Source organism: Haliotis rubra, unplaced genomic scaffold, assembly GCF_003918875.1.
Source record: "Haliotis rubra isolate DU_JTF1 unplaced genomic scaffold, ASM391887v1 Scf346, whole genome shotgun sequence".
NCBI lineage: Eukaryota > Metazoa > Mollusca > Gastropoda > Lepetellida > Haliotidae > Haliotis > Haliotis rubra.
Window position 1 is genome coordinate 1,071,426 of NW_025767020.1, and position 21,662 is coordinate 1,093,087.

A 21,662-nucleotide genomic window follows, 5' to 3' on the forward strand; every position below is an offset into this window, starting at 1 on the left:
GTGAATCTCTGACATCCTGGCAGCCGTAGCTGGAGATAACAGGATCAATGTTTTCTGAGTCAGTGATTCAAACGATGTAGATTCTAATGGTTCATAAGTTTCTAACTTGTGAGGTGTTGGAGCACTATATTCAGATCCCAAGCTGGAGCGTGAAACTTCCGTTTTGATCCTCCAATCGGAATGCTCGTAGCAAAGCCAGAAGTTACTCTGGGGTTTTGGTTAGCTTGGCGCCCGTTCTCATAGTTATGACAGAGCTTATTGCTGCAAGATGAGTGGACAAAGTTGAGCCTTTTAGATTCTTAGTCTGACGTAGATAACATAAGTAGTCAGCCACTTGAGGAAGAGTAGCATATCTGGCTGTAAATCCTTTCTTAGCAGCATAATTGACAAAACTGTGCCATTTGTCATCATGATAAGATTCTTGCAGTTGAGTTAATGAGATGGGCAAGCGTGACTGCTTTTGCTGCTCTGGCTGAATAACCTCTCTCTTATTCAGACATGCCTTGATACAATCCATACATGAAGTTGGAATATTTCTGGCTTTCTGTCGCTTGTTTGGTGTCGCGGATGTATCAACAGATTCGAAAGCACTCTGGAAGTTGTAGAATTGGTTGTCCGATTTCTTGAATAAGAGTTTGAAACCACGTTCTCACTGGCCAGTAGGGCGGGACCAAAATCAGATTGAGGCTCTGCGTTTGACTGATTTTCCGTAAGACTTGTTGGATTAACGCTGGTGGCAGGAAAGCGTACGCGTTGAGTCCCTCCAACGATATGCTTAGTGCGTCCGTTGCCCATGCTAGTGGGTCTGGAACTGGCGATACGAATGTTGTCAGTGGTTTGTTGAATCGAGTGGCAAATAGGTCTACTAGTGGAGATCCTATTTCCATGATTATTTGGGTGAATATCTCTGTGTGGAGCATCCATTCTGTCGGCGAAGGTAGGTGTGGCCGAGAGAGAGCATCTGCTAATACATTCTTTGCTCCTGGAATGTGGCAAGCTCTGACATGTATGTTTAGATTGTCGATCAAATCGAACAATGGGAAATATAGAGACAGTAAGTTCGGTGACCTTGTTCAGCCTTGTTTGTTCACATAAAACTCCACTGTCGAATTGTCTGTGTGAATCATCAACTGAGCGTTCTGTAGTAGGTTGCTCCAGTGACTTATGTCATTTATGACTGCTTGCATCTCTAGCAGATTTATGTGTAACTTGCTCTCTTGATTGCTCAATAGGCCTGACGCTGTACTGTTGGCAAGGTGGGCTGTGTGTTTTTCCGATTCCGGCTCTATTAAGGAGACGCCTACGCAAACATTCAATCTCTTGGTCCACCAAAGTAGATGAGGTTTGACGTGATCTGGTAGACTGAACGGTAGAGGGTCTTCGAGATGCGCATTGATCAGGACTTGTAACGGACGTAATTGAAGTCTGCCTCTGACTGTCAAGTCTTGAGCTGATGTGAGTAATCCCAATAGGCTCTGCCACTGTCGTAGTGGTAGCGAAGAGAGTAAGGCTTGTGGGATTAGCTGTTGGATCTTGATCCATCTGTCCTCCAGGACTACTATGCGATTCTGGGCTGTTAGAAATTGTATACCTAGAAATTGCAGATCTTGTGTTGGTTCTAGGTCTGACTTGAGTAGATTTACTAACCATCCTAGTTGAGTTAGTAACGTGATTATACAGTTCAGCTGTAGTCTGAGACGCTGTGGACCGGATCCACTTGTATCCCGTCGTCTAGTAAAAAACGCTGCGAAGACCTTGACGATGTAGGTAGGAGACAATAGGTTTCGTCACTCTTGTGAATACCCAAGGGGCCGATGAGATTCCAAAGGGAAGTACTTTCCATTCGTAATGTATTCCGTCTAGGATAAATCTTAGATATTTCCTTGAATTTGGATGAATCAGATGTGTAGATATCGTCTTGCAAATCTATGCTGGCCATGTAATCTCTGGGACAAATTAAGTGCGAAGTTGCTGTAAGTGTATCATGCTAAACGCTGGCGGTTTGCTTAGATAGTCTCTGTTGAAGATGCTCATGTTGTATATGAGACGAAACTTTTTCCTTGGAATTTTCTTGGGCACTAGGAAAACTGGGGAGTAGAAACCTGGTATGATGTTTCGCTGATCAAGAACTTCTAAGGCCTGTTTGTTTAGAAGAGTAGCTACTGTTTCTCTTAACATTGGTAGTTGTGGCGGTTGGAAGTCGAACCTTTGAGGGATGACTGTCAACGGAGGTATGGCCTTGAGTTGTATTTGATATCCGTGCTGTAGGATGTTGGATACATAAGGATCTTGTAGGAATCCCCAGTTTTCCCAGTGCAGCTGAAGGCGTCCACCCACTTGAGAAGGTTGTACTGGAGCGGCTGGGGTGGAAGACTCCAGTCGTTCGAACCCGTATTTCATCGTTTAAAAGCGCGGGAACCTCTGGATGACCTGCCTCTTGCTGATCCTCCTCTGAAATTGCTGTATGGGCACGAAAAGATTCCTTGGGACCTTTTGCTGTAGCCAATTTCTTGTCCGATGCTTTCTGTAGTCCAGAGAATTTAGACTTGCCAGAGTATCTCAAGGATGTTTGCTTAATGACATTAGCTAACGTATCCATGGACTTGATCATAAGCACCTCTCTAGAGTCCTTAGACACCTCTTTGGAGACCTTGTCTATGTTACCTTCAAAGAACAAAGGCGATGACCACGGGGCAGCGTAGAGGGATTCCTTAAATTGATTACCCCATTTGCAGGAGGCTAGTAGACCCTGACGACGAGCCATGGTAGTAGCTGCAGTAAGCGCTGACAAGTGATCTGTAACGAACTGTTGGTCTCTTTTCTGCATGAGTAGAGCCGAGTAGATCATCCTATCTTCTTCCTCTGTAGAATCTTTGAACTTGGTGATGAGGGTTTCATTGACAGTTCTAGATCTATTCAATCCAAAAAACATTCTCCTAGAAATGGTATCCAACTGGGCTAGCTTGCGATCGTCTATTCTGTAATTCCTGGACTTGGCATCGCTGATTAACTTAAAGTTCTCATCAATATCTTGAGCCTTGAAAAAGGAGTCCATATTGTGGCCTGCAAACTTCTTGGCGTTGAAAACCGGGAAATGTGTTGACTAAAACTTCGTAGGTTTGGTAAAGGCTGTATCCAGATTAGCTGGAACTGCTGCTATCGGGTCAATAGGAGGTAAGGAGATAGTGTCCGCATCATCTTCCTTCATCAAATAAGTATGAGCTGAGTTCTCGTTCTTAGACGGGGAAGCAAGTTCCAATCCATTCACCATCCAGTATCTAATTTCTGCATCCGAGAATACGATACCTTCTTCCTCTTCTGACGTAGGATCACATATAATAGGGTGAGGTGGAGTCCTAGATCTGTAAGAAGATCGACGAGAAGATTGTGGTGAACGGACTGACGAGGGCTGGGTTGCCCTTCGTGGAGGCGTGTTTGTGGGCTCTGGGGCCCTACGCGAAGTCATAGCGGGCTCTGGGACCCTACATGACTTATTATGGGTTGGGCTCTGGGGCCCGCGGCTCTGAGGCCTCTGTAAACCATATCGGTCTTCCATCAACATCATAATCTGGTTGACCAGGTCGTCTGGGACGGTCTGCGCTGGCGTTGAGGCTGCCCTCTCTATGGTAGCGACGGGACCCTCAGTTAGAATCTTGGCCGTCAGCCTAGGCATCTCTGGTTGCGTGTTGATCTGCGCTGAAGTGACGGTAGCCGATACTGGTCGCTTCTTATGACGTATATGTGGAATGATAATCGGAATATCATCATCATATAAACACAATTCTGAAAAAAGGAAGAATGTCAGATGAAAAGTTGTTTGTAGCCTTCGTGAGGTTTCCTTCGACGGCTGTAGCCCCTAAAGCGGAGCGTCACGCCAGACGACGCCGCGTAAGCTCTCCTAGTCTTAGACTGTGATGATGGGATGTCCTGGGATGCAGGGTCTTCTTGATATAGCGGACTGGCCCCACGCCTCGAAGGTAACTCAGGCGAACACCAGACGGTAGAGGGTCGTCCGGCCAACAGTTGACAGGGTATATCTGACTCTGATCTATCATCCATGACTGAAGACTGTTTCCGAGATCTATCTGCTGCACATCTCAAGACGCTTAATATAAATATTTATCAAAGGCAAAATTAGACAATTTAATACATAAATTGCAGCGTGAAACAATAGAGCATGGCGTTGTACAACTAGGGCATATTAAATGGATCGGCAGCAGAGAAACGTAATTTACAAACAGTGCAGATTTTCATTAATGCAATCTGCTGAGCAAACATGGCGGACCGTGAATAAAGCAGCAGAAACACGAGTAAATATCAATGCATGTTGAATAAGGATACTAGTTACACCTCTATAGATGATTATAAGAGGTAACAAACTAATAAAAATAAAGGATATAGTGTGTAGGGGAGACACAGGCGCTCTCACGCCCCTGCTCACTGGGCGAAGAAGGAGAGAGTGAGGCACATGGTTGAGGTGGCGCCCCTCGCTCCGCCAGCCACGAGGGGACAGATAACTCGTGGTGAGTACTAATTAGTGATTTTACATTGAAGGGAACTTCAATTGGGAGATACAAGTGTTCCACTATGTTCACTAAGACAAGCAAATAGCATGAGTCAGGATAAGGAAAAATAAGTAGGTTTCATGTATATATATTTGCATATACATTTTTACTCACAGGGATCGCAGTCACACACAATAACCTCATGTTACAGTGTCCATCTTGAATGGTACCTTATCTCGCCCTCCATCTCTTTATTTCACAAATCTTGGGAACGCATCTGTCATTCTCAATTGCGATTACAACAAAACCCTCACTGGATTCTCAGTGTGTTTTGATTCGAAACTATAATACGTTATCAGTGGTGTTTAGTCGTAACAGTGAGTACTTCCTAATGAATTCCTTCTTAATTAATCCTAATTAAATAACAAACAAGTGACACCTTCAACTCAATTAACCCCAATTAGTTCACACTACCGCATTCCTTTGATTCATGCCGCACCGTGTGTAAACGTGTGGAAACAACCTCAGTTCAGAGGGATACTTGCCCATGAAAGGTGATGAATATCGAGTTGCTTTGTAAATATCGAGTTAAAAGGGTAAGTTTGATTGTTGGGACCATGAAATTATATCGAGATATCCGAAATATCGAGACATTCGTATCGAGTTAAAAGAGCTTGAATAAAGATAAATCATGAGAGATTCTGCCGGGACCGAGATGTTATATCGAGAGAACCAAGATATCGAGTTATCAGAGTTCGACACAACGGTGCTCAACTGTACATACATCAAGGGGAGGTAACTCTCATTCTCAAACCCTCTGCTCAGTTCTGCAAGACCAACTCATATTTTAGTTGGTGGGGAAACCACTAGTCTTTATTGCATTTTAGTTTTTGAGAGTAACATATTGTGTTTTCATTTTTTTAAAATACTTTATCACAAAATGATCTTACAAGCTGAATGGCTGATTAGCCAGAACAGGTGGCAACACAAACATGACAAATACGTCAAGGTCATGAGGATACACATAATTCCCTGTACAACAATACAACACTGTATACATTACCTGGAACCAGTTGCCAACAGTAACACATCTTGGAGTAGGCCTCAGACCGAGTCTTTGGTACCATGTTTCATTTGTCTTGTCAATGCTATGGCAACCAAAGCCAGGAACTCTTTTTCGGATATGCGCAGGTTGTAGTCCCAGTTTTGGAGAAGGAAATAACGTAGGACGTAACATATGAAACCATTTTTTCTTCCATATCGATCAAACCAGGTCATTGGGAAGGCTGGAATAGAATATCCTTATGTATTTACATATACTTGCAGAAACAGATTCAACCCTTCACTGCTATTTCAAATTACAAAATGTATTCCTTATAACCATCCACTTCCAGGATGAAAACTTTACTTCTAGTTTTGTTTGATTGTTGTTTAATGCCGCACTCAGCAATATTCCAGCTTTGTGGCGACGGTCTGTAAATAATTGAGTCTGGACTAGACAATCCAGTGATCAACAACATCATTACTGCTTAACCTTGACCTTAATGACGAAAACTTAAGTTTGTTTAGTGTCTTAGCTGATTATCTTGATGCATATGTGAAACATTTTAATCACAAATGTTGAATCCTAAAATTGAGTTGAAATTTCAACTACTTTCACAGAGACTTGCTTTCAGATGTAACAGCTCTTCGAAAAGTCAAACATCTTCCTGGAATGTAGAACTGGGGAAAGTAAAAAAAATGAGAGGGTGAGCGAGTTTAATTTCACGCCACTTTTTACAAGATTCAGAGCTACAGATAACTTTTTGAGTCATTTTTCACTGGTGTTCATCTCAATTGGGTATCCAAATTTTCCTTTGCGTAACCACATTAATTGTACCCACCTCACTCAGATTCAATTGGGTATTTTGCCATTTTCCATTAATTGTAAAAACATAATAAAGTTTAAATATTGGTTTACGTGTTTGTTATTATATTTGACAGTGATATGAGAATCGATAAGAAAGACTGCACGTTGCCAAGTTCATGTGCTGCAATAGAAGCTCTCAATATACTCCAGTTACTTTATCTATCCTCAGTAATTTAAGATTTGACATTTTTGTGTGTACACATGTAAGATCAAATTGAGTATTCAGGGGTGGAAATAACTTTAAAATTGCTAGTGTACTCCGGTACAGTGGCACGTGTAAATTCACTTGACCTGATTATTTTTCCACCATACCGATCGTTTTCTTGTTGATTTTTTAAATAAACAGCATTATTAACATTGAAAAGTCAACTGGACACCGGTACAGTGTGATATTCAAATTTGCTTGCCCGACAGAAAAAAACACTGGACTCGGACGTCGGGCAATGGGTTATTTCCACCCTGAGTATTATTGAGTATTTAAAAATTCGCCGCATACTTGTACACAACAGACTTAATATGAATTGAGTTTTCACATAAAATTAATGTTTGCGTAATTTACGCAGATACGCAGCTTATCTGTACCTCTGAATATTCCAATATCATGGTTGGAAACACCTGAAAAGGACTTCACACATTTTATCAATGTGTGGATTCAAACCTGGGTGTTCAGTGTGACAAGGAAACACTTAAACGACCAGACTACCCCACTGCCAATCAAGTAATATGATTGATGCCCATTTATGAAAACGAAAGTCTGGCCATGGCGTTAAATGTACAGTACCATGTACCACTGGGTACTCACCCTGGGGTTCCTGATGGGACATAATGCGATCAAAGAGCCTCAGATTCTCGAATATTTCCTGTGGTTTTATGTCCTTGATTGAAGGAATCATCCTGTTTTCTGTTGCATTGATCTGAAGGAAAGAGAATAATTATCTTGCCTCACACATAAATGTCATTTTCTGATTGGCTGAGCGCTCATCTATTATTTTCAATGTACCCCGCTTACAAGCGAGTAGCAGTTTCTATGTAACATGGTTTTACATGACGCATGATTCCTGCGTATTTGACGCAACAATTTTGTAAAAGACTCTCACGATGTTATAAGAGTCAAGCATGACGCAAGTTTTATGGGTGACCCTCCGAATTCAGTTCAATAATATCAGTTTGATAAGCAAACAATGATAGTTTTCGATGATAGTTTGACTTTGACAGTGCTGTCAGATTGTTCCAAAGAACTCAGAGGAGACAGTAATCCTTGCTACTGGCTCGGGTGACACAGCTACAAAAAGGCGTACATCAGACTGTATTACCCTCGAGAGAAGCATACAACTTATATTACTAACTAGTTATATAAATGACAATGCAACATAAAACAATAAAATATTTGCCAAACTCTTGCTTTTTGATTTATAAAAACAAAGAAATATTAAATTTTCATGACTCCCAAATATTGAAAATGACTCCCAAAAATAGACATTGTGAGTCACCATGACTCCCATTTTTCAAAGTCTGTGTAAAACTCTGATGTAACCCGCTGGGAATGCCGAACTCATTTTGTACTTCGTAGTAGTGATTCTTTATCTCGATTAACATTGAATCACGCATGATGACCAGTGAACAACTTATAATATCATGTCTCCAACAGCCAACAAGTTGTCACCCATTCATTAATGACTTTAATTGATGAGATACAAGCTTACAACATGTAAAACATACATTTGGACCTTCTGCAACTAAAGCAACTCTCATCAAAAGATTAAATTGATTCATATGTTAGTTGGGCAACAGATTTGCCCAAAATGTAATGGTCAAATATTGCAGGCATCTTGTTCGCTAATTTACAAGCACACTGTACTTTTGTTGACCTTTTACACAACGGGCTGTTCTGGATGTTTAATTCCTCACCACTTGAAATAGAATCACAAGTTATTGTGATCATTAACTGACAGAGATACCTGCACATGTGCTACTATGTTTATGAATTTCAGTGAGTGAGTGAGTTTAGTTTTACACCACACTCAGCAATTTTCCAGCTTTATGGCGGCGGTCTGTAAATAATCGAGTCTGGACCAGACAATCCAGTGATCAACAGCATGAGCATCGATCTGCGCAATTGGAAACCGATGACAAATATGTCAACCCAGTCAGCGAGCCTGACCACCCGATCCCGTTAGTCGCCTCTTACGACAAGCATGGGTTACTGAAGATCAATATTCTAACCCGGACCTTCACGGGTCGTTTATGAATTTCAAGAAATAGACATTTGCTCATGACTACCAGCAGTCATATTTATCTGTGAATGTATATCTGATAAGGTCAATAACGGTGTACACACATTAACTGCACAAACTGCTGCTGATAATGACAGAGAGAATGACAATATGACCAATGCTGCCTCTTTGCAATTTTTGATCAATCATAGCACATCCACTTGATTTGGGGAGAAAGTTCTTTGTCATTCACCACTCTGGGGAAAACTATTAGCAGGGGCTTGTTGCTGACAAACCTTGAAAAATAATGAGGGCTAATCTGTAATTTAAAATCCATAATCAAGGATTAAAAATCCATAATCATAGGTTTCTGGCACCCAAAGGGAAGCAACTTTCACAGCATATTGCAGCACCTAAGATTATGGGTCACACATTCATCTCACATTCTCCAAATCAAAGGCATCTCATTGATAATCACCTACCCTCGTGTATTGGTAGTCCTTGTGGTCTGATCGACCATGTTCTGTAACCTGATGTTTGTTGGTTGGTAGAACAATCCGATAGATGTACATCCTCAGGCCAATTAAAGCCATTTCAGAGGATGGATGTCCGTGAGCCACCTCTTCCACAAAGATGCGGCGCCAGTACAAGCCATTATGGAAACCAAGGACGTGTGGGGCGAAGGACCCATGTTCTATGCCTTCACACAGCAGGTTGTAGATGAAGCCCCCTGTACTGTGGTTTTCCGCGGGGCAAGTCAGCATATAGAAGTTGCGGGTGTGAGTTATGGCAGCTGCGAACTGATGATCTCTTCGCTGTAAGTGTAACCATGGCAATCATAAGTTTCATTGACTTTGCTCGATGGTGAAACAAATTTGATGGCGTGGAGGTCTGTCAATGTCAATGTTACATAATGTCTCAACAGAATTGTTTTATTGGCAAGTAAAAATAGCATCCATGGTTCTTTGATGACGACATTCTACATGATGTATGATGCCAACAATACTTCATGATTCAAGGATGCCAACATTCTCTATAATACATGGATGCCAACATGATTCATGGGTGCCAACATAATATGATACTAAATGATATATGGATGCCAACATGCTTTATAATATAAGGCCAACATGATTCATGGATGTCAACATACCACATGATATATGGATGTCAACAAGAATCATGGATGCCAACATAGTATGATTAGATGCCAACAAGCTACATAATATATTGACTGCCATATATGATACATGATTTCCAACATAACATACCATATAAGATACATGATATCCAACATAACATACCATATAAGATACATGATATCCAACATAACATACCACATATGAAACATGATATACAACAACACACCATATATGAAACATATCCAACATAACATACCATACATGATACATGATATACAACATAACATACCATATATGATACATGATATCCAACGTACCATATATGATACATGATATCAACATAACATACCATATATGAAACATGATATACAACATAACATACCATACATGACTGACTGACTGACTGAGTTTAGTTTTACGCCGCTTTTAGCAATATTCCAGCAATATCACGGCGGGGGACACCAGAAATGGGCTTAACACATTGTGCCCATGTGGGGAATCGAACCCGGGCCTTCGGCGTGACGAGCCAACGCTTTAACCACTAGGCTACCCCACCGCCCCTACCATACATGAAACATGATATACAACATAACATACCATATATGAAACATGATATACAACATAACATACCATATATGATACATGATATACAACATAACATACCACATATGATACATGATATACAACATAACATACCATACATGATACATGATATACAACATACAATACATGAAACATGATATCCAACATAACACACCATATATGAAACATGATATACAATAGGGGTGTCACGATACACCAATCTCACGATACGATACTTATCACGATTTTAAGGTCACGATACGATACGTATCGCGATACATAATTATCGCGCCTTTTCATAGCATTACCTTACCAGACACGTACGCGCTCGCTGATTTGTCCATCAAAATAGTCTAGCCAATCACAAAAGCTGTTAGTTTCCAACTTATTTTTTAAGTAAAGCTAGCTACATCTATTTATCGGAGCCATCTGGTATAATTTTACGATCAAGACTTTGACGGAGATGGATATAGCATAAAAATTTGAATCGATAAAGTTTTAAAATAGGAATCGATACACGCAAGCATGTATCGCGTATCGTATCGTCAGTAAATATGTATCGATGTATCGATACATTCGCGTATCGCGACACCCCTAATATACAACATAACATACCATATATGATACATGATATCCAACATAACATACCATATATGACACAATATATCCAACATACCATGTACGATACATGATCAGTCAGAGACGCAACGTGTACACAAGACGGGTGCGCTCCGCGGTACAAACTGAAGCGCTTGACCCTAATTAATTCAATTCCCGTGGACCAACTCGATTGGGTGCGAACACGGCGCGGGGTGATTAAAGCGTGATTAAAGCGTGATAATGATATCAAATATTCCATAAAAGATCCATGAGTTCCAACACATGATACATGCAAATATATGACTAATGGTTTTCAACACATTTTCAAGGTTTTCAACATACCATACGGCGGAGGATTGCCGGATGGTTCTCCACATTACCGTAGTTCCTCACCAAGGAGGCCAGCTTCGGAATACTTCGACTACCTTCGATACCAAGCGAGTGAAATAGTCCACTTCGCATGAATGGTCCGGTGAAGTCATTGCCTGCAACGATGCTCAGTTCCACAATCTGAGCATGTTCTGTCAACTGAAAATACACACGAAAAAGGTCCAGGGGTGGAAATAACTTTAAAATTGATAGTGTACTCCGGTATAGTGGCACATGTAAAGTCACTTACCCTGATATTTTTTCCAGTATACCGACCGTTTTCTTGCTGATTTTTTAAATAAACAACATAATTAACATTGAAAAGTCAACTGGACACCGGTACAGCGTGATATACAAATTTAGATAGATAGATAGATAGATAGATAGATAGATAGATAGATAGATAGATAGATAGATAGATAGATAGATAGATAGATAGATAGATAGATAGATAGATAGATAGATAGATAGATAGATAGATAGATAGATAGATAGATAGATAGATAGATAGATAGATAATGCTTTATCATCCCGAAGGAAATTTGCTTTGCACGGTTAAGATTGAAGACACATACAATACAACAAATGATATATATACATAAAAACACCCATACATATGTCATATATTACTAAAATACCTAGCAACAACAGCCAATATATGAGGCAAAGATAAATGATGAATAAATACTAATATATTTAAGATTTAGAGCAATAGTGGCGACATTAAAAATTTTGCTCAGGAACAGTTGCACTAAAAGTATATTGATATGACAGTTTGAAACAATTGATAAAGTATTATAAGATGATTTACAAAACATTATAATAATTCATTTAAAACACTGATGCTTGCTGGGATGAAAGAATTTCGAGCCCTGTTTGTTCTGAATATTGGCGTGCGCAGTCGTTGGCCAGAAGGAAGAAGTTGAAATTCAGGAAATAGGACATGAGTGCTGTCATCTAAAATTTTACATACTTTTTTTCAATTTGCTGAATGTAAATAGTGCCGATATCTTGCTTGTTAAGTCCAGAAATTTTACTCGAGGCTTTAACAATCTTGGAATGTTTACATCGATTTTGAACAGACAGACCGCCATACCAGCAATGTACATTGAAAACTAAAATACTTTGTATAAAAGACTTATAAAATAACGACAATATGGTTGTGTCAATCTTAAAATAACGAAGACGACGTAAGAAGTATAGCCGCTTTAGTCCTTTCTTGTATATGTAATCAATATTACTGTTCTGGGTGAGTTTAGAATCTATGACTGTGCCAAGATACTTATAAAAAGTTATATTCCTCAACTCTATGCATGGTTTCGTTATCAATGGCAAATTGGCAACAGCTCACTTTTACTTTTCCAAAAATCAATTACCATATCTTTTGTTTTATTAACATTTAATTCAAAGAAGTTGATTTTAAACCAATCAAGAAATTGTGTGATTTCAGAGCGATAATCATTCTCCGCGTGCCTTATAAATCCAGCGAGTGCGGCATCATCTCTAAACTTCACAGTTAACCAAACGTAATGGCACTATGTGTTATTCAAAATAACAGTTTTAAAAAATATAAAGGAAGTTGACTATCAATGTATTGGGCGGTAAACCCTAGTTTCATGAAGAAATCCAGATATGTCAATGTCAGTAACATACAATGAAAATACAGGCTATGTCATCAATGAGTCATGGTTGAGTTTCTGTGAATAACAAAATGTATTTGCTATTGCTGATGACTGAAAAGGGTCACTTTGCATCAGATTCACCTGAATTCAATCAAGGATTTGAGAACATGGTATATTTGCAGTCTGTGACTTCAGCAACTGGTCTGGGTTTGTGGGAATCCAGAAGTTTGATATAAACCAACCACCTGAATATACTACTATTTTTCCTATAAAATCTAAGTAACATTTTACAGTGATATGTCCCCTTTTTTACGAACTTCTCAAACACATCTTTTTTATTATATCCCTCCTCTTGAGACAGTCATATTTAATGGTGACCATCGCTACATTCTCACCTCTCATCCCCATGTCACCATAGTTACTATATTCCTTACAGCTATACTTGTTTACAGAGTCTGAATTAAGGTCTTTGAACGGTAAGAGAATTGTTTCAATTATAGTTTTTGCTTGTACAATTACAACAAATACTAGAACTGCAATGTATTACTGGTAAAATGCAATACGCTTTTCAAACGATATGTATTGTAATATTGTTTCTGAGAACCAGTATATTGGGTAAAGAACATATATGTGAATTTATTATGGTATAATTTAAATTAAAATCTACACTTTCATTCACAACAGATGTTTTCCGGCATACTGACTGACTGACTGACTGACTGAATTTGGTTTTACGTCGCATTTAGCAATATTCCAGCAACATCACGGCGGGGGACACCAGAAATGGGCTTCACACATTGTACCCATGTGGGGATTCGAACCCGGGTTTTCGGCGTGACGAGCCAACGCTTTAACCACTAGGCTACCCCACCGCCCTGCCGGCATACTGTAACATAAAAATTGTATAAAAAAGAAAATAGCATCCCTGACTATGCAACCTAAGTTTGTGATTGCTGTTATCAGAACCATAACATATATTTTTAGGGCTTATAATGTAGAAAATAGGATTGACATGTACAATTAGTGTCACCTACAGTCAAAGGCTTAAGTTTCCAATATATTGCAATACGTATCACAATAAGGGATACCTTGATCACAATATATTGCAATACAATTCATTTACTAATAGTAATACACATATCACACTGATTCACTCACCCCAAGGCTCCGTGCAACCTTTTCTGCCTTTAAAACATGACATACAAGTCTGAGAGGTTTTTCTGGCAGAGCCATCGGCCTACCAAGTTGAAGGTCACCATGTACGTCAAACATCTCATTCGAAATCATCGCCCCCTTCCGAAACACTAAGAAATCTGTATCATTGCTCAGGACAGCCACAGCCTTTGGATTTGTCTCTAATTCTTGTGCAATGATGTAATCTGCCTCTCCTGAAGGCAGCTGGTGTACAGTACACCCACAAGCTTTCAGGGTATTTGTAAACTGGATCTCTAACAGCACAGGCCGCATACGAGCCTCACGGTGAAGCTGCTCAACAGGAAACACCCCCCGACACATGTCCATGATCTCTCTCAGTCTCTGAACTTCCTGCATGTGCCGATGCTTCCACGTTTCAAGCTTCTGCTTAGTTCCCTCATATGAACTTCCCTTGGCACCATCCACATAGAACACAAGTTCAATTCCTAAACTTTTTAAATCATTTATGAACTTTGACAGGTAGGAGTCAAGGGTCTGGTATTCACCCCCATCAAACTGGAGGTAAGGGTTGTGACACATGTCTGAGAGACCACGCCAGAATTGTTCCAAGATGAGGTGTTCAAAGGAGAAAAAGTCGACAAGAATCGTAATTCCATCCCTGTGCCGTGCAACCTCGACCAGGTCGATGGTGTCAGCACATGCAGAGATGTCTTCTCGACAGTACGACAACAGTCCCCGGATCCCCATGTTGGCTAGGTGCTGGCAGGTTCATGCACTACAATACATGTGTTGCCATACTTGATGAATTGTCTGAAATAAAAAAACGAAACGTTACATGTACCAATCTGCCAGAACATAAACCCACATCAACATCTAACCAACTCTGACACCCAGTAGTCTAAATCATGTACTCTGTGTGTTGACGCAATAGGAGCGAAATATATGTGCCAGTTTAGATATCTGTGTGCCAATGCCGTAAGAGCACATTCCAGGGCATTTGACCATGAATCCTGAAACCTTTTCTGCATGTTCTTTGCATTAGCATCATATTCTGCGCGACATATTATTATGTCTTCTCATATTGTCTGAAATGGAAGGAAAACGTTACATGTATCCATTTTCTATGTCCTTAGGGTTGAACCTTGAAAGTTCCACGCTAGAATTGATCTTCAGCAACCCATGCTTGTCGTAAGAGGCGACTTACTGGATCATGCCTAAGCAACTGCGTGACTCACACCCCGAAAAGTTTTACAATATGACAATATGTATGATTTGAAGTGATTGTTTGTATTTTAAATAGCATCAATGAACAAATGAAATTATCTGCAAAGATCCATAAACAATGAAAGAAAATGACCCGGTGGCCCCATCCAATCACTATGTAAACAAACTTCTTATTACTCTGACCAACTTTCAAACCAACTGGCTACCGAACAGTTATCACCATATTTTAGCATTTTTAACAAAATTATTCTGCCGTTTGTTAAATTAATGAAACAAAATTAACCATGATACTTGATTAGCTATTCATCAATGTGTCCAGCCCGTTCACTGCCACTGATCATGTTTTTATATAACGCAGCGGAAGGGAATCATTCATGGCAGTATGAATAGATATTTTCTCACAACCAACTGTAACAGTTATTGCCATTTAGGATTTCTCATGTCATTGTTGGCGGAAGGGAATCATGACAGTATAAATAGATGTTTTCTCACAACTAACTGTAACAGTTATTGCCATTTAGGATTTCTCATGTCTTTGTTGACGAGGGACCACATTGTGCAGAATTGTAAGCCTGACAGTTAGCAGTATGGACATAGGTTTGAAGCTTACTACAATAGGGGGTTGATGCGCTACACCCCATTATCAAATTTTCAAGATTAGACTCACAGTGACGAAAGCCATCAGTCGTCCGTTTGAGTGTTCATTTCTCGCGGTTATTAGCAAGATATTATGTCACCAGACAGGTTATTTTTAGCAGGAGGTCGACTGCTTCAGCTCTGACTAACAAAATGCTTCGTGTGAAATTTAGTAAGGTACATGATTGCAAACACATGTAAATGTTACGTTTTAGAACAGAGTTTACTAATATATAAATTTTCATGTAATCAAAATGCTATATCTAAAATATCGTCAGCTCCACCTTTTCAGCATAGCGTCGTCTGCTTGTTTATGGTATGATGTATCATTATCTCATGACATATTACGTGGCGTTGCCGTTGTAAAAAAAAATATATGGAAACTGGCTAGGGTCATCTCTTATTACGATTTTCCAAAATACTCATTTAATTTTCGAAACTGCAATGACTATTTCTGTGTCGTGGGCCCAGTGTACTCATCCTGCATGCTGTCACTGGGTCCACCTCAAGCTGTGCACCCCTGTATGTGTAGTGAGATCTTCTGATGAGTTTTGGTGCCCTTGTCAGCGCGAACCGGAGGAGTGAAACATGCCTGGACATGTGATGTAACTAGCAAAGTCTTATCATGAATAACTTTGATATGAAATTATTACGACCATAGTTTCTAATAATTATTATTGGAACTATTACAAATATTCTTTTTCGACTGGATGTTTAGCAACTTTATATTATAAAAATATCAGCATAGCACGAATACTGCTATTAGATTTCTGTTTTACGGAGAACCTATGAAGTGAACGAAAACAGATGACGTCACTTCCGCATTAACGATCTTTGTGTACCGAACTATGAGGCCTGCTGTGCGGGTGAAACACGAGGTTAATCCGTCAGATATTTGAATATCATAAATAAATAACAAACAAATGAGGTAGGTTTGTTTATTGTCAATTTATTCATGCACTTTATGTTACGTTGGTCGACAAACCTTACATGACCGAAAACCGAATACACAAGGATACCAAAGCCTATTCGTCTCCCCTCGCCGCAATCTTTGGCGATTTGTATGCTGTTTCGGGATGCTATGACTGCCGTGTTGGGATTCTATGAATGCCGTTTTGTACGCTTAGCGACCGTTCTCGTGCGCTCGTGTGGCTGATACGTGAGTTTTGTTTCCATTTCAAACGATTAGTCTTCCATTACAGATGTATTGTTTTGGTTTTAGAGGATATTCTTGCAGTTTTGGAACTTTATTTTCCTATTGTGGTGATTTTTGTTCTGTTTTGGTGTATATGAGTTTAGTTTTGATGATTTGTTCACCGTTTGTATGGTAGGCCTGTTATTGTGACTTTTTTCCTGTGACTTTCTTTCCGATCACCACAAATATATACTGGCTGGGCCCGATGAACCATGGCTTCACAAAATTTGCCTGCAAAATAACGAACTATTTGCAGACATCTTGGACAATAGTGCTATTGAAAACACCGCAATTTTCATTGATATTATTTGCCGATCGAGGCCAGAGTTCCTGTAAAACACAGTGTATAAAATTTGTGTTCAGAACACACGTTGAATATCCGAACATCGTCCCTGTTCCTAAATTAGTCGTAGCAGTAGTATGAGAAAAGCTTAAGAAGGTTTATGGAATCGGGTGTGTTATATTTCATACCAACGATAAGGGGTTCATTACCAGTGGTCCAGTGTAATTTTTCACACCGACAGCCCGCTTTCGCGGCGTCGTTTGTTGATTTGGTCAGATAACTTCCGGTTACTTAAAATCCGGAACAAACGATTAGATGGGTTTGCCGGGAACGTATCTTGGACCATAATATATTGATCTCCAAGATATTTTATGGACACGTCATAGTGTCAACTGTCACTTCACCTGATGAAGGGATCTGTAATGATCCCGAAACATTGCGTGGGAAAGAATAAAAGAAGAATAAAGAAGAATAAATCCATAAAATATCCTGGTCATCCGTAACAACTTCTAAATGGCGCTAAAAGACATCATGAACATGATCTCGCCTTAATTCAAACTCAAATGTTTTAGTAGTTGTTGTTTCGAATTTCATATTTATGAAAGCAAGAATAGTTAATGTTGAAAGTAGTGTGTTTGTGGACAACTGCGACATAAGCCAATTCCTCAAAAGATATGAAACGCCTCAGGAACGTCTGATCTCCCCGATCTCTCCCTCATCTTGAAAATTTAAAGGATTTTTAAAAAAGGTCACTACACATTGTTTATAATCGATCTTAATGAACACCTAGATACATATAATATACAAACAAGAAAAATTGTGTCCAGGGACACGGATGCCCCCGCTGACATTCATAAGACATATAAAGATCAATAATTGAACAAAATTCACGAAAAAGTTCAATAAACATCTATGCAACTATGAGATGCACACCTTTCGAGTCCCAATGAAACACATGTATAAGCAGTTTTTGTGGAGAAGTGGATAGACTTAATTTTGTAACACAATTTCAGTACATTTTGTTTTGGCAACCATAATAATATTTTTCCTTTGAAATCTGCTCTAAAAAAGTAAGTACCTTTGTCTTAACAAATGCTGAGAGGGAAAATAGACACGAGGATTAAAAACCAGTGTCTTTGCAAACAAGACTTGACTCATTAGTTAGGGGAAAACATGCAGTAATAGGATGTAATAGTAATGTTTTTTTTCAAACTGGAGTGCACCCGTTCAACAAAAAATTATTGATTGTCTGCAGTATATTTAACACGTGTTGGTTTCTTGTTCACTGGCTTGGCCTCTTGTTTTATCCTAGGGGGTAACTGATTGCCCACTTGGGTTCTCCAGTCGTGGTCACTTCTAGGGTATTTAGGCTGTTTTCATTAATGTGAAATGGTGCCATGTACATCCTAAAAATTAGCATTAAAGTAGCATTTTTACATTTGTCAAAAACAAAACCCACAAAGAAATACATTATCTGAATGAACATATTTCCCTGATTTTCCCACGCACACACACAATTCACATGCCATTTTATAAGGGACCAGTCCCTGGTGGATAATTATCTGATATGACTCATTTTTAATTATGTTTTAAAAATTATGTGCTCTCTCTCAACACCGCACCCATATGTTGCAAGTTCTCATTTGTCCATGCCCACCCCCATCCCAATCCCTCCACACACACTCACACAACACACCCGTCTCGGGAAATAGATGACTTGGCCCTACTGAGTAACAGTAACAGTGGCGGTGAAAATATATCTCTGATCGAAAATAGGACATGAGCGCAAATTATGACGTACTTTTTCATCAACTATTGCTTTATACAGCTAGCTACTGGAGTGAGCGGGGCTAAAGCGGTTTTAGTTTTGGTGCATATTTATAATTTTTACGACTATTTTTCGTAAATGGATGGTGCAGATGTGGTATATATCCATGTTTGAATGACATTATGTAGTAAAATGTATAGTGTTTAACCTTTTAAAAAATCCTTTAATTGAGACATAGATGTGTATTATATAATTATTAACGCAAAACACTTAAACAGTGATGCTGTAAAATTATTTGGGTTTTATTTGAATGAAGCATATTATTCTCGCTTCAATGAACGGATTTTTATTTTGGAATTAATTAACTACATTGGTGGCTTATACTCGGGACTTAAAACTAGACTCACTGTGGAGAATGTCATGCAGTAGGTATATGTATTTGCAGTTCAGAACGCATGGTCACTGCGACAAGGGAGATGGGTTTAGTTAGCCTATAGTGGTACTTTAAGCGTTCGCTCGTCACGCCGAATTAGACCACGTGGGTTCAACATGTAAAGTCAATTTCTGTTGTCCCTGCCTTGGTATTGCTGGAATATTGCTGAACTCACTCACTGACGGAAACCCTGTACATGGCAATTTCTTTACGAAGCCTTTCCCCAGTTTCCCGGGAAACAGAGATTTGTAAGTGATTAAAAAAATCATTTGTGAAACTAACAGCTAACATTTTCTGATGTATTGTTAAAGCTATTATCGATAGCAAATTCACCGATTTAAGTTCACCTGTACACAAGTCACACACTGGCCAGAGTTCAACTTGTTTTCTTTTCCAACCAGCGGGACGGTGGGGTTGCGTAGTCACGCCGAATACACGGGTTCGATTCCCAACGTTGACAAAATGGGTGAAGCCCATTTCTAGTGTCCCCCGCCGTGATATTGCTGGAATATCGCTTAGCGCGGCGTAAGACCATACTCACTCACTCACTCGTGCAAGTCGCCCTTCCAACCAGCAACACAACTGTTTTCAGGGAGCATGTTGTTTACCAAGATCTGTAATTTCTGTTTGCAAATCCATGTTATGTGGATGGGAATTTGTGGCAACCACAAATTTCAATCCAAATAACAAGGATTTGCAATATATGCTTCCGCGATTAAGTAACGTTTCCTTCGAAATATAACTGATGTACAGGCGTTCTGAATACTTGGTTGCAGCGCTACCCGTATAATAGAGTTGCCTCCCTTGAAGTAGTTGTCATTGGACAAATCATTCGTGCTTTAAAGATATCAGGCAATAGATGCCAAAAGAAAAGGAATTTTAACATGAATAACATTCAGATTGGTGGTATATTGTAAGCACGTTAATGATAATGTGAACATTTGTAATTAATTAAAACAAGTGTATTCTATGTTAAAGTAGTATATGCATCAATGCATATACAGAACGTATTTTTGCATCGACAGGAAGTTTTATCCGATATCAATTAATCCAACAGTTACGGTATTTCGAGCAACACAGAGAACGTTAATGTGATGGAATCTAGTTGTATCAAATGATATTTTATAAAAGAAAATGATCAAACAGATTGCACTCCCAAGGAAGAAACCTGAAGACAAAACTGAACAATTCTTTGTCTTTTGAATAAAGTTAACATGATATGTATGCCCATAAATTATTTATCTAAGTTATAGGATATGACAACTTGCAAATATCACAAACATTGTGAGTGGAAATACTGATGAAGATTGAAAGCTTTACTTAATTAGCGGCAGTCAGGTTTGTGTGTCTTTAAAATGCTGGATAATTTTTCGGTCTCGCCGATATAAGTAAAGTACATATTATGCTTAAAATATTATGCCCATGCACGTTGTTCACTCTTTTTGTACAATTATGTGTTGTTCTGTTTATTTCTGAGCATAGAAAATGCTGTTTGTATTAAATGAAAAAATATAACTCTAAAATGAATAGCTTAGTGAGAAAGAGAGCTTTATTCAGTAAAGGGGCCACAGGCCCATTATACATCAGGTGTACAGAAATATCCAATCATTAGAGCACCGTACAACATCATGATAACTGCACAATTATACATTTGTGGGTACGAAGATTGAGAAATTTATTTCGATTTTTCATGGCAAAAATAGGTATTTTGCAAGACAATTTATAACATAAGTATTCTATGAAGTAAACAATTGAGCTAATTTCATTTCAGATGGATATGTGTGATAATATTTAGGAGAATATCATTTCTTAATTTCCCATAAAAGGGCATTCCAGGCAAAAGTGATATTCATTTTCTATATTTGGTAATGATGCAAAGCGGGCAAAGCCGATCTTCCCTTTAAGACCAAAATGTCTACCGTACTCTATCATCAAATTGTGGTTTGAGCAACGAAAAATTAAGAAAATTCCAAACTGTTTTACACTAACACTATTAATATTGTAACACCCTTTGGGGTGCACGTGA

The 21,662-nt window shown here is 39.1% G+C and overlaps 1 protein-coding gene across 1 annotated transcript in view; it reads right to left on the reverse strand.

Moving 5' to 3' along the window:
- Positions 1 to 17,711, reverse strand: part of LOC124284847 — a 31,043-nt gene extending 13,332 nt beyond the window's left edge. Inside the window, 7 exon segments of the mRNA XM_046720967.1 lie at positions 5,569 to 5,639; positions 5,642 to 5,791; positions 7,217 to 7,328; positions 9,110 to 9,442; positions 11,294 to 11,479; positions 14,101 to 14,907; positions 17,624 to 17,711. Of these exon segments, the coding sequence (XP_046576923.1) occupies positions 5,569 to 5,639; positions 5,642 to 5,791; positions 7,217 to 7,328; positions 9,110 to 9,442; positions 11,294 to 11,479; positions 14,101 to 14,844 (1,596 nt within the window). The 5' untranslated portion in view covers positions 14,845 to 14,907; positions 17,624 to 17,711.
- Between the last annotated feature and the right edge of the window lie 3,951 nt (positions 17,712 to 21,662).